General features: G+C 50.1%; 1 protein-coding gene across 1 annotated transcript; it reads right to left on the minus strand.

Moving 5' to 3' along the window:
• Nucleotides 1-4,630: 4,630 nt before the first annotated feature.
• On the minus strand, nucleotides 4,631-13,289 carry CKAP4 (cytoskeleton associated protein 4). Its single transcript, XM_002687658.7, has 2 exons — nucleotides 12,700-13,289; nucleotides 4,631-7,102 (listed from the first exon to the last, which is right to left on the minus strand). The coding sequence occupies exons 1-2, from the start codon at nucleotides 13,150-13,152 to the stop codon at nucleotides 5,786-5,788; spliced, it is 1,770 nt and encodes a 589-aa protein (XP_002687704.3). The 5' UTR covers nucleotides 13,153-13,289; the 3' UTR covers nucleotides 4,631-5,785.
• Between the last annotated feature and the right edge of the window lie 893 nt (nucleotides 13,290-14,182).

Genomic DNA, 14,182 nt, shown 5'->3' on the forward strand with positions numbered 1-14,182 from the left:
TGTCTCCCAGAATGAATACAGTTCTGCCCTGTTGAGAATAAATGGCAGCCTGTGGAATCCAGTCCTGACCAGATGCAGCCTGAGGAGGAGGACAGGCAGTCAAAGCCCCTTCCTCTGTGGTTTTCACCTCCTCGCCTCTGGACCCAGCCTGAGAGGGGAGTGGTTTCTACCACTCTTCACACTTCTTTGTCCTTTCAGAGTTGTTGACTAGCAAGATGGAGACCCTAACATTGTTTGTCCAGTTCAAAAAACCTTATGACCGCAAACAGATACTGTTTATTGAACACCTACTATGCGCCTTTTTTTTTAAGTATGTGACAGGGGCAAGATTTAGCAAATAAGAATGTCTTCAGCCTTCTGTAAATATACTAAGAGCAATTGTATATTTTAATAAATTTTGTACTGTGTGAATTATATCTCAATGTAGTTTTTTTAAAAGGAATTCCAGGTCTTATGTGGTATGATTCAATCTATATAAAAGTCAAGAATGGACTAATCTATGGTGATGGTGGTCAGAAGAGTGGTTACCTTGGGAACTGACATGACCGTGGGGCATAGGAAGCTTGTGAGGTACTGGAAACGTCTCTCTTGATCTGGTGGTTAGCATGTGGTGTGTCACGTAGAAATTCACTCAGCTGTGTACTTCTGATGTGTATGCCTTAAAGCCCACGTGTTATACTTCAATAAAAAGTAAACTCAAGAAGTACTGGGTATTTTTCAGTGAAGAAATCAGTTCTAGAGTAATTCAGAGCACAGGATTTTTTCCTCTGTTTATTTTTGTTTTTTCCATTTTTTTTCCATTTTTTTGATTGAGATAAAATTCACATAACAAAGTTAAACATTTTAAAGTGAATCATTCAATGGAGTTTAGTATGACCACAGCGTTGTGTAACAACCACCACTATTATGGTATCATTTTCATCACCCCAAAAGAAACCTGGTGCCTGCTAAGCAGATGCTCTCCACAACTCCTTCCCCCTCCCTCTGCCCCCACAACCACCAACTTGCCTTCAGTCGCTGTAGATTTATTCTGGATATTTCATATACATGGAATCATACAATATGTGACCTGTTGTGTCTGTAAGAGCACAGGTTTTTAACTGGGATATTCTTCTGAAGCCAAAGGGGAGACACTGAAGGATTAAGTGGGGGAAAGGACACAGGCTGACTTTTGAGACATTTTCTTTCTCAAAGCTTTTGAGGAACATCACACCGGTTACCCACTGGGGATTGCCTGAATGGGAACCAGGCTGGGGACAAAGAGGCCAACTAGGAGCTGTTCATATCCCTCAAGATACGGACTGCAGTTTGTACAGTTAGCTCTGTTTCTTTCCACGTTTACTGCCTCCCCAGAGCTGGACTGTAAACCTCATGAAGGCAGGAACCACATGTCTTGTTCCTTGGCATCTCTTTGTTCCACAAAAAGCAGTACTCTCCAAGTAGTGAGTGAATAGTGAGTGCATGAACCAGGTTTCTGTATTAATAGGCAGAGGGTGCAGTCAGGGGTTGCTGCTGGAATTCAGGGACCATCCAGTGATGGAGTAAAGGCTGGGGGATGTGGGATGGAGTGGCTGTGTCCAGGTTTCTATCCAAGATGATGTGGAAGAACAGGAAAAGGGAGAGTTGGGAAGACAGGAGGGACTCTTGAGCTTCTAGTTCAAGCAATGAGGGAGCAGTGGTTACCCTGATTCCAGGGAAAAACAATGACTTTAGTTTTGAACCCTGTGAGATGTCAGGGGGATGGGGGTGGGGAGGGGTGCAGTGTGTCCAGATATTACTGAATATTTAGATCCATAGCTCAGAATCATGCTTTGAAGAAAACATTTCCTTGTTGCTCAGTCATGTCTGACTCTTTATGACCCCATGAACTGCAGCCTGCCAGGCTTCCCTGTCCTTCACGATCTCCCAGAGTTTGCTCAAATGCATGTCCATTGAGTTGGTGATGCCATCCAACCATCTCATCCTCTAGACGCCCCTTCTCCTCCTGACCTCAATCGTTCCCAGCATCAGAGTCTTTTCCAGGGTCTTTTCCACAGGCTCTTGTGGAAAACATAGGGTGATTTCTAAATATTTAACCACTGTCAAAGCATGGGTGCGCAGTCATCAGAATTAATGCTGGCCATGAGGCTGAAGCACTGTCCTAGAGGTTCCAGTACATCCATATTTTAGCCGGTTGCTGGACTGCAAGAAGGTTAGTGGTCCCAAAAGAAGGCACTCGGGGCTGCAGGTGTTTACCAAGCAGCACAGAAGTATTTCAATCTTTCACCCTCTGGTGTGGCTGCACATGAGCCCTGGAGTTCTTGCTATAGCCAGATGCCGTGTTAACCTAAACCCTCTCCACCCATGGCCCCCTGCAGCCCTCACAGTCATCCTGTTAGGTATCATCACCATCCTAAGTGCCAGGCGACACAGTAGCACTTTCCTTACCAGCATGCTGCCAGTCTTGCCTGGGGAATTTCACTGCAGTCGATTATCCTGGTGCCAGGTCATCCAGTTTTTTTGTTTTTTAGTATTTATTTATTTGGCTGCACTGGGTCTTAACTGTGGCATGTAAGATCTTTGATCTTCATTATGGCATTCAGGATCTTTTTAGTTGTGGCATGTGGAATCTAGTTCCCTAATCAGGGACCAAACCCGGGCACCCTGCACTGGGAGTATGGAGTCCTAGCTACCGGACCACCAGGGAAGTCCCTGAATCATCCACTTTAATCAAGGCCTTCAGTAACTTGTGCCTATCCCCTGTTCAAAGGGCGGGGCAGCCTCATGTTTCCTGAGTGTTCCCATTATTCACGGACACATTCCAATTGATTTCCCGCAGGCCTCTGCGAATCTATTCTAACCACCCTAGCCCAACTCTCGCAGAACTTGCCACTCTCTCTTCTGTACTGCATTAGACCTGGCTATAGCACCTGTGATTCCTTATGCCATCTACCAGCTTTCAGGACTGTCACTCCCATTCCACTCAGCTATAGGTCCTTGAAAGACAAGGATCTTGTCAGGTCCATCTTGAATTCACTGATATTTGGCAAAATGTTTGGCTATGGGCTCAACAAATGTCCATTGAATGAATAAGTGAGCAGAGTCACGAGGAAGACTGAATTGTGATTATTTGGGGTAAGATCTCATAATGCATTCCTTTTATCTTTACCACTTGAATTTATATCTGATTACTTCTCTGACCCTAGTAGATGTTTTCAACTATGAATATTAAATGAGAATATATTAAACTACTCCACAGTCGGAGATTAAGGACTGCAGAAATGAAGGTAAAAGAGCAAGAATATGCCTGATGCAACCAACCGACCTGAGAATCAGAATTTAATTTGCTCCAAACATGGGGGTTTATCCTGCTCAGCACCCTCCCCCAAAGAGGGCAAAATGAGTTGCTAAAACATACATATCAACTCTTTGACTTTAAAATAAAAATACAGATATGATAGCTAACACTAATAAAGGGCCCATCTTGATGCGCAAACTGCTTTGGGAAAAATAAGAGTTGTGAAGGCTTAGGGATGCTGACCCCAGGATGCAGAATGACCAACAGAGAAGTTCAGAGATGAGAGGCCCTCCAGTCAGAGTGGAAGCTTGAAGGTCCGTATGCACTCAGGTCTTGGTCTCCCCTGTGCCCTCTCTCCCTTTGGGAGAGAAAAGAGCTCATGCAGTCTCTGAACCAACAGACAGGAGGTGTTGCCCAGGTCAATGAAGGCCTGCCCTTGTGCTGGTGGAAGGTGGAGGATGCTGTTACAGTTAAGAGCAGGGACTGGGTTCAAACCTCAGCCCTGCCCTCTCCTAGCTAATGACTGTACGTTGTGCTTATTTACAAGCCTGTTGTTCCTTTATAAAACGGGGAATGATACTGCCTACCTCCGGGTAATATTAGAAGGAATAAACTGAGGCCTATGAAGTGCTAAGCACCTGGCACTGGCAGACAGGTACTCAATTCAATGAACAGTATCCTTTGTTATAGAGTGGTAGGTGTATGGCAACCTGAGAAGTCAACATTCCTAGGTTTGCACAGGGGCCAAAGGTCACACAGATGAATCAACACACTGGTTCTCAAACCTGGCTGCACATTAGAATCAGCTAGGGAAACTTTACTGATTTTTTTTTAAAAAACATTTATTTTTCCTTATTTGGCTGCACCAGGTCTTAGCTGTGGCCTTCAAGCTCTTTTAACTGTGACATGTGGGATCTAACTCCCTGACCAGGGATCGAACCTGAGTCCCCTGCACTGGGAGTAGAGAATCTTAGCCACTGGACCACCAGGGAAGTCCCTCAGCTAGGAGGCCTTTAAAATGCTAGTGCCAGCCCTCTGTACCCACTGAATCCAAAATCTATGGAGAGGGTCCCCAGGTATTTTTTAAGGCTCCAAGAATCTAACAGAAAGCCAGGGTTGTAACCCTCTGCTATAGTTAAGCACTGGGGTCAAGCAATGACCTATAAAGAAAACTGCTAATAGTCAAATCAGAACTAGGTGCCCAGGCCTAACAGGGAGGACATCTTGATTGAAAAATTAAAAAAAAAAAAAAGTTTACAATTGAAAATTACCCATCTTTCTAATTCTGAATACTGCACATTAATACATCATTAAAAGTTACCAAATTCTCAGAAAACCACCACTCTGGAAAAGTCATAACAAAGCTCAAGTGTTTTATTAAGAATTAAAAATACTGTAAATAAGCCATACAGTTCATTTCACAGTAAACTAAACAAACCTTTTTTTTCTTTTTCCTTTTTTTTTTCTTTTTTTCTTTTTTCTTTTTTAAAGGGCAAGACAGCCATTAAAGAACAGTACAGCTCAAAGGGGGAAGGGGAACAGCAAATGGCTACAGAAAATGCACACGGTCCTCACTGATGGATGGGGTCTGCTGACAGCAAACCTCTTCAAGAACATTGTGATAAAAGAGAGACGGTGGCCTCCATTCCCTGGGGAGGCAGTCTATGCCTTTATGAGCAGCTCTCGTAATACATTTCCTGAAGGAATCCAAGGACTCTCAGGGATTCTAAACCCTTATTCTGAACGCACTATTTGGGGCCTTATCAAGAGGTGACACGGGTCAGCCACAGGGGACTCTGTGGGGGGTTGTGTCTTCACATTCAGAACCGGCTGAATTCTTTGCATAGTTACCACTGAGATCGTGAAATGGTTCAGGAATGGAAAAGACACCTTTCCCCACAGAGGCGACCATCAAGCAGCTGATGCAACTAAAAACCGAGGGCTTGTCCCCCTCTCAATTCAGAGCTGACCTTAATGAGCTGTAACCAGTTTGAAGTGGAAGACAAGAAGTGAGTGACATCTCATGAAAACCTCGGCCAGAAGTACTAAAAAAAAGATAAAAATAAAATGAATTTTCCTTAAAGACAATTAAAAAGAAAGGTACCTCCTACCCCCACATTTTGCTTGAAATCTGCCAGCCAGGCAGGATTTTTGAGGTTAATCTGCTTCTGTTAATCCTCAACTGCAGCCACTACGGTTCTTCCCTGACACTAGGAAGAGACATCCCTTCTAGAAGGTGCCTCTGAGGCACAGAAACCGTGCCTTCAGGAAACCGGCCCCCAGCCCCAAAGCTGAAGCAGAAGACTTTTGCACAACCCTTGGTGCGCGGTAACCATCATAAATAAGTTAACCAGGCACAAAACCATGGAAGGCCCGGGAGGTCCTGGTGGTGCGGGTCGTGGAGGGACCTGTCTGTGGGGGGAGAGTTGAGGAGGGGCCATTTTTTTTTTTTTTTTTTTGGTCATGAAAAACTGCACTGGCCATCCGTGCCCTGCACACGCAATCCATTTAGACTTTCTCATGAATCTTTTCCACTTTCACAAACAACCTATCCAGGTCATTCCTCAGGTCCTCTAGCAAACCCTTGGCGGACTCCAAGTTGTTCTCGTTGGTCTCGATCTTCACCGAGTACGCGACCAAACTGTCCACAGCAGTCCTAAGCATTTTTAAGTCCGACTCCACCTGGCCCACAGAGGCTCTGAGGTTGTCGAGAGAGGAGAGTCTGTCCAGCAGGTCCTGGGGGGGCACGGCGGTGGCCTCGCGGCCCAGCAGCGTGTGGACCTGCTCCTGCACCTTCTGCAGAGCCTCCACAGCGCCGGGGAGCTCGGCCACGCGGCGCTTCAGCTCGTCCACGTCACCGGCCAGTGAGAGCTGGGCCTCGCCAAGGCCACGCACCGTGCCTGCCAGGCCGCCCTCGGCATCAGCGTCGGGGCCCAGGCCGGCCACGCGCTCCTGCAGCTCCGCCAGGCGCCGCGCCTGTTCTTCGCTCTGAGCGCGCAGCGCCTCCAGGCTCTCGCCCTGGCGCGCTGAGGCTGCCCGCGCCGCCTGCACCCCGTCTTCCACGCTCTGCAGCCGCGAGTCCAAGCCTTGGCTCTCCTTTTGGAGCGTTTCAAAGGCCTCGGAGGGTCTGAAGGCCCCGTCTTCTTCTGGCCGGAGGGCTGCGGCCTTGAGCTGGCCGAGCTCCTCCTCGAGTCTCCTGATCTCCTCGGGGAGATGGGCGGCAGACTCCTCAGCCCGGAGGATCTTCTCCGTGAGCGCCTGAAGGGTGTGATGTTCCGAATCGGCCGCCTCCTTGAACCTCTGCTGCTCCTGTTTGAGGCTCACCAGTTCTTTGACCTCTGTGTAGACATCCGACTCCATGGTCTGGATGGTGCTTCTCAGGGCCTCCATGTCCTTCTCTTTGGACTTCACAGAGGTTTGTATTTCCTTAACCACTTCCTTCAAGGCTTTCAGATCCTGCTTGTATCCCTCCGAGTCTTCCAGAGAGGCGACCTTGGCCTTCACGTCGTTGATTTCCTTCTGGCTCCTCTTCTGGACATCCGTGAAGATGGCGATGTTGTCATTGATGGACTTGGTGAGCTCCGTCAGCCTTTCCTCCACTGTGTTCTCCAGGGAGGTGAAGTCTCGCTCCCGGGCATCCTTGACCACGTGGATCCCATCAGAGAGGTCTTTGAGGATCTCATTCTGGAGTTTTTGTAGAACTTCACTGATGCGGTTGATCTCGCTCTCCCCCTGCTTCACAGCTTTCTCTGTGAGATCATGTTTATGCTGGGAGCTTCTCACGAGGGACTCAAAAGTACCAAATGTGGCTTGCAGAGACTGCACCTATAACCAAAATACAGATGTTAACCACAGAGAACTGCTGAAGGGTTTTATGCAATTCAGCTATATTTTTTTTGATCTGCCCAGCTTAAAGGTCCCTCCTCCAACAGAACAGCACCATAATTCTCCTTTGGGGAACCATCCTTACACACAGCCCATATGGTTTGGGGGACCAACCCAAAGGCTCCACTACAAGCCCTCTAGGCCTGACCAATCAATGCTTTCCATCCACCCACTTCCCCACCCTGGCCTGGAACTACAGTGATTAGGGGATGGGCATGTGGCCTAAGCCAGGCCAGCAAGTCAACTGCATAACTTCTCTTAAAACTACTGGGAATAGAAAGCTCTTTCTACTGGAATTGCTAGCTATAGGATGAGGGAAGTCTGGAACAGCTCAGACCAGCACATGATCAATGCCTGCCTACAGATCAAGCCAGCACAGAAGGAAGCAGAACTCAGGGAGGGCAAGATCAAGTTCTGAAGATACAATTTAAACCCCTGGAGACAGCCATACTGAAGGCATCTACTCTGGAACTAGTAAGTTTGAGCCAATAAATTATCTTTCTCCCTCCCTCCATCTTTCTTTAGGGCAATTTTAGCTGAATTTTTAGCTCTTGCAACTGAAAGGTCCCAAGTTTTCACAGAAACAAAGCTGAGGCACATGGGAGACACTGGGCAGGAAGGCAGGAGACCAGGTTCAGATCTCTGCTTGGTAGTTCTAGCTCTTTGGCCCTGAACAAATCACATCCTTAACTGAAAATGTGATCAGTGGACCAGTGGCCCTTAGCATTTTCTGGCTTGTGAACACATTATGATACTGACTGCCACTATACATTCATTCTAAATAAATTCTACCCTGAACAGGGTCTGACCTGGGAACCACTCCAGGGAGCAGGTTTAAGGTCCTGAGAGGCTGAGAGTATGATGATTAATGGCCTGCCAAAACAGTCAGAACTGCTGAGCAGAACTGAGCAGGACAAAATGAAAGGAGGAAGGGGTGGTGAATGGATTAAATAAAATAGAAAAAATTGATGATTATTGAAAGTAGGGTTCACTATATTGATCTCTTCTTTTCTTAATGCTTGAACATTTCCATAATGAAGGGCTTTAAAAAAAAATAGCATGGGTTTTAGAATGGGACCACCTATGCTCAAATCCTAGCTTGGACACTTTCTAGCTTTGTGATCACGGGGAAGTAATTTAGCATATCTATGCCTTGGTTTCCTCAGCCACAGGATGGAAACAAAGATAGTATCTAATTCATTAGCTTGTTTTGTGAGAATAAAGTGAGTTTAATATATATAAAGCGCTTAAATTGGGCCTAACACATAGCTGTGCCTAGTCGCTCAGACTCTCTGCGACCCCATGGACTATAGCCCTCAAAGCTCCTCTGTCCATGGGAATTTCCAGGCAAGAATACTAGGGCGGGTTGCCATTTCCTCCTCCAGGGGATCTTCCTGACCCAGGGATCAAATCTGCATCTGTTGTGTCTCCTGCATTAGCAAGTAGATTCTTTATCACCATGCAACCTGTAAACAGTAACTGTCACCTTCATTATCATTGCATCTTTCTGGAGTAGCTCAGCCCACCCCTGGCCCAGTGACAAAGGGCAAACACTACAGGACTAGGAATAGTACCCTGGGCTCTAGTTCCAGTCCCACCAATAACCAGCTCTGTGAGCACAAGGAAGTCACACTCAAATTCCAAGTCCCAAGTTCTTCATCTATTAACAAATCGGTTTCTAAAGTCCTTTATTGCTTCTACCAGTCTGTGATTTTAAAGCAGATTAGAATAAGGTTCTCAGGGACTCCAGAATACTAGACAATTTGCCTGCTCAACCAAATATAACCTGAGTCATAAAGGACACCTTGAGAAGGTACCAGAGACAGCTCTCCTCTGAAACTAGGTTATTCAATCACAGAATCTGCCTGTTCTAAGCACAGATTTCAGAACAGGGGTGTCAACAGGTAGGCACAGTACCTGAAACATGGTAGGTGTTCATCAGTGTTTTCTGAATGAATCAAAGAATGAATGAATTTACAGAGCAAGGCCTGAAGAAGCCCAGGCTGGTCCATTTCCCCAACCCGTCTGTCACTCCTAACCTGGACTGGCTCTTTACAGACGGCTAGGAAGGGACCTAGATCAGAAATGACAGATGAAACCAATGAAAAGAGCACAGACAGTGTCTCCCTATGTTGGTGCTGTTCATCTTCTGAGCTGTTCATCTTCACATGCAAAGACCCCGTTATAATCAATATGCAGTGATTTTATCTGTTTCCCCAGCATATGTGGGATGCCCACTAAGTGGTGGACAAGATGCCCGAGCAGAGTGACACCAAGACAGGATCCCTGCCCTCAAGGAGTTCACAGTAGAGGCGGGGTAAGAGACTAGTTAGCGGTGGTTGATATTCAACAGGAACTTGATGTAAATAATTATGCAAATTTAAGAGACATCATCTCAATCCACCCTCATAATAATCTCATGGAAGCACCTATTGATCCCCATTTTACAAAGCAGGAGCCTGGGAAGTGGTAGAGCTGAGCATCAGAAGCCAAGAATGTCTGAGTTTAGAAACTGCACTCTTGGCCTCCAGTGATACACCCCGGCAGAAGCATGTTTAAAGTGCACTGAGTGCCTAGAAATGCTGCTCAGCCTCAAGCCATGACTCCTAGCCCAGAGCAAGATGAGAGAACAAAGAAATATGACCAGAGAACTCACTCGCCCACAGACAGCTCTTAGTCTCATTCAACTGACCCCACCGGCCTTAAGCCAACTTCTAAAATCACTGTATGCCACCCTGGATCTGCCAAGGCAACCCAAGCCCTTCAGAGGGCCTAGAGCAGAATCAGGGTTTCTGAAGCCCTGCGCCTAATTGTGCCTGCTGAATCTTCAGGATAAGAACAGGCCAGCCTCTCAGCCCATTCAGCAGACTGGGGCCATGCCCAGGTCTGAGAACATCTGAGAGCATCTGAGAACGAGATCAGGTGGGCACCCCAAAGGGCAGTGGAATAGCATGCTTCAAAGTCACACTGCTCTGATTCCAACCCCAGCTCCACCACCGAGGGTCTGCACATGACCCTGAATGAGCAACACAACTGCTCCAGACTCAGCTGGCCTATCTGTGCAGTGGTGCTCATGTCTCAGAGGGTAACTGGGAACACCTGGCCCACAGCGAAGACTAATTATGAATAATAATAATACAGTAAGAATATGTCTCTGAGAAGAACCAAACCCTCATCCTCAGAGGAATAAGGTGCTCAAACTTAGTTTGTCAGAGGACCATCCGTCACTACTCACTCCTTAAGGCAAAGTAAAATCTACTGGCCACCCTGGAGATCCAGAGAGAAGTGACCACATGCAATGGAAGATCCTATGTGGCAAATGTTCCAAGTCAATGAAATGGACATTAATTGAGCACCTACTAGGTACTAAGCAAGGCATGGGAAAGATGGCAAAATGAATAGGTAAGTGGTGAACCGTGTTCTAGGAGTTCACTGCACTTTGAATCCTAGCACTGCTGGTTGTGTAACCATGTACAGTTACTCAGCCTCCTGGTGTTCACCTTCCCGGTCTGTGAAAAGGGGATCATATCAGTACTTATCAGTACCTGTTAGCACCGTGAGAGTCAGATGAATGCACAACAAACATGAGGCATTAAATATGAGCCTCTACACTACTAAAAAAGAAAGGTCATAATTTCAATGGTTTATAGCCAGGTGGATTCTTGAAAACCTGGAAAGAGTCCTCCCCTTACTATGGAGATGGGAGAACTGAGTACCCAAAAGGAAAGGGAATCTGTACAAAGCTGAGATGGAGCAAGAGTGGGAACCAGATGGAAGAATAAGGGAGGGGACAGGGAGGAAGCAGAAAGAATAAACCTCAATTTCTTTCTCCTGGCTCAACTCAAGACCTCCACCATCTGGGCCTCATCTTTAGCCTCCCCTCTTACAGCCTCCTAAATTTTACTCTGCTGCGGGCAGGATGGCCATGTAGAGTCTGCCAAACAAGCCTGTGTGTTCCTCATGCCATCTCTCAACAGTTATCTACCACCATATAGATCTACACTGGTACCACGCTGGCCACCGGGTCACAGGCCTGGGCAAACTCCACCTTCTCTCTCTTCTGAACTCACACAGCAGTCACCCTCAACCAAAACCTGCCTGTGGGCTGCTTCACAAATAGGATTTGTCCTTTGCACCTTCATACCCTCCACAGGGCCTACCAGGAGCCATGCGACTATCAGACTTCACCAAATATTATGATTGATTGGTAAGTGGGTGGATCAAGAGAGGAAACAAAGAGCCTACTGATGATACTTCAGCAGTATGTCTATTTTTTAAGAATGATTTGACATTCCAGATAGGCAAAGCAGCGCTGCCTACTTAATTCCCTTCAAAAAGTCACCTCCCTTGGCCTGCAGCATGGAGCAAAATGACTCACTCCAGTTGCTCCACCAGTCTTAAGAGGAAATTCCTAGTCCCGCATATTCTACACAGTCAATAGAAACTTGGCAGGGCCGGCAGCATGCTGGGAAAAGGAGGCAGCAGTTCCGGGCTCAGAAGAGGTGGCGGGATTTTTTGTTTCAATCATGCAACCAAGTTTCATTGAGCAATGACATGAGTGGAGGACGGAGGAGGGGGAATGAGGCTGAAGGAGCTGCACTTGGTGTAAAAAGAAAAATCAGAAAAGGTAGACCCTAAGCAGCTTCCTGTTGAAAGGTGGGTCCATTGGAACCTGAAACAGGCCCCAGTGGCCTCAAGGCTGTCATGCAACCTGCCACTCACCAGTTGCGGTCTTTGTCAATTAAGCTCTAAATCTCAATTTTCTGGTCTGGAAAACAGAGTCAAAACTGCCAGTCCTCTCTCCTTCCTTCCCTCCCAAGGTTGCTATGAGGATTAGATAATAAGTGAGTAAGCCCTCTAAACACCATATAAATGTACCTCTGTATTATTCACCAGTGTGACCTAGTATCTTTGGCCGTTCCTCTCCTCTAAGGCTGAAATATGCTATCATACTTCCAAGGCCCACTTAGGTACACTAGTCTAATAAAGCGCAGGGGGCCTAACGAGATGAAATATTTCATCAGAACTATACAAACGAGTAACATCACTAGCTTCTCTATCCCCGGGCTCCGGGTCTATTAAAATCTGGCTCAGATGTCTCCCACGGGGAGAGCAGAGGTGCGGCCTTGCCCGAGGCTTCCAGGGATGCGCTGGTTTCCCTTCCAGGCTCCTCTCCAGACAACTCTGCCCATTCAGCGGTTCCTAATCCAAAAAGAATGAGCTCCCCAGAGCATGCCGGCTTCCTTACAGGTCACCGCTAATGTCCTGTGACAGGCCCTTGGCCCACCCTCCCAGGCGGTCGGAACATCCTCGAAGCGGTCCATCCCTCGGGCCGATTCCTCAGCGGCCATTAACAAAGAGGGTCTGGGGGCTGCCTCGGAGCCAAAGGGCCGGGGCGAGGGGATCCCGAGCCGCTGGCGGAGGACACCCGGCCTGGGCCGGCGAGGGCCCCCGCCGGGAGGGCACGAGGGGGCCTGGCTGTGTGTGCGGGAGCCGCCGCCGCCGGGAGCACGGAGGTCGGGGGCCTGGGTACCCACCTTCTGCTCGACGCCCTGCAAGCCCTGACCCAGCTCCTCCCGCTGCCGGGAGAAGTCCTGGTGGCTGCGCCGGACGTGCTGGACCTCCTCCAGGACGTGGTGGACACACCAGCCCGAGAAGGCGGCCGCCGCCACCAGGGCGAGGTAGAAGAGAAAGTTAAGCACCCGGCCGAGCCTACGCGAGCAGGACGCGGAGGACGAGGCGGCAGCAGCGGCGGCGGAGGAGGAAGACTTGCCGCCGCGGTGGCCGCCCTTGCCGTGCGCCTGGTTCTGCGGATGCTGCGGCGGGTGCTGCTGCTGCGGGTGCGGCGCGGGCGGCGGCGGGTGCTGCTGCGGCGCCGGCGGCGGCTTCTTCGCCACGTCATCCGCGCCGCCCGACGGGTGGGCGCCCTTCTCCGAGGGGCTCGCGGCGCCGTGGCCGCCCTTGGAGCCCCTTTGTTTGGCCGAGGGCATGTCGGGCGCGGCGGCGGCTGAGGCCGCAGGCTGCGAGGCGAGCGAGTGGGGCGCGCGGCCGGGGAAACTTCCTCGGGTTCCCCCGGGGCTGGGCGAGCAGCACGCGGGCGCTGTTGGCGTCGGAGCGGCCGAGAGAGAGAGAGCGAGAGCGGGCGGGCGGGCAAGGAAGGAGGCCGGGCGAGGGAGGAAGGAGGAGGGGGCCTGCCTCCGCCGCCGCCGCCGCGGCGCCGACCCCGCCTCCCGGGAAGGGAGGCCGGCAGAGCCGAGCCCGGAGCGCCTGCCACGCACGCTGGGGCCGGCGGGCGGCCCCTCCCCTTGCCGCCACGACCCCAAAGAGGGAGGGCCGAGCGGGGGGCGGCCCCGCGGGGTCTACGGAGGCTGGGATAGGGCGAGGGGATCTAGGGGAAGGCGGTGGCCCAGCCGGGTCTACGGGAGCCGGGGTGGGATGAGGGTGGCCGAGGAAAAGGGGCGGCCCAGCAAAAAGGTCCAGGGGTTGGGGGTTCGGCGGAGGGGAGGGTTGTGGCCGAGCGGGGTCTACTGGGGCATGGTGGGAGCGGGGGGCGACGATGGTATCCCAGCCGGGTCAATGGAGGTCAGGGCAGGCGGCTGTAGGGGGCGAGGTGGGGAGCGGCCGGGCCGGGTCTAAGGAGGCGGGAACCGGCTGCTGAGGTGGCCACAGGGAGGGGGCAGAGGGCTGGGTCAACTGGGACCCGGACTGGTGACTGAGCTGGGGCCCCGGGTGCCCCGGGGAAAGGCGGCCGGGCGGGTCAGAAGTGGAGGAGCCGGGCAAAATCTAGTGTTGAGGACTCAGCGCGAGCCCCGCTCCCTTCTGGACCCTTGCGAAGAGAGGAAATGAAGGGGGGCGCCCCAGGAGCCGTGCTCCTGGGAGTGGGAGTAAAGGGGCAAGAAGAGACCCCCATTCCTTTTTCCGGGGAGCTGGGGAAACCCCCAACTCCCCTCACTCTTCCCCGATCCCACCCTCCACGCCTCCGGGGGTTGGACCTTTTTTCTTTCCTGGGGTTGGACCTTT

Source organism: Bos taurus, chromosome 5 (assembly GCF_002263795.3).
Source record: "Bos taurus isolate L1 Dominette 01449 registration number 42190680 breed Hereford chromosome 5, ARS-UCD2.0, whole genome shotgun sequence".
NCBI classification, from domain to species: Eukaryota; Metazoa; Chordata; class Mammalia; order Artiodactyla; family Bovidae; genus Bos; species Bos taurus.

Bases quoted from the DNA above. Each gene is read 5' to 3' on its own strand.
- CKAP4 (XM_002687658.7), bottom strand. From the start codon at position 13,152: ATGCCCTCGGCCAAACAAAGGGGCTCCAAGGGCGGCCACGGCGCCGCG. The intron at 7,103-12,699 runs GTGGGTACCCAG...TTTTGGTTATAG, and splicing joins TGCAGGGCGTCGAGCAGAAG to GTGCAGTCTCTGCAAGCCAC.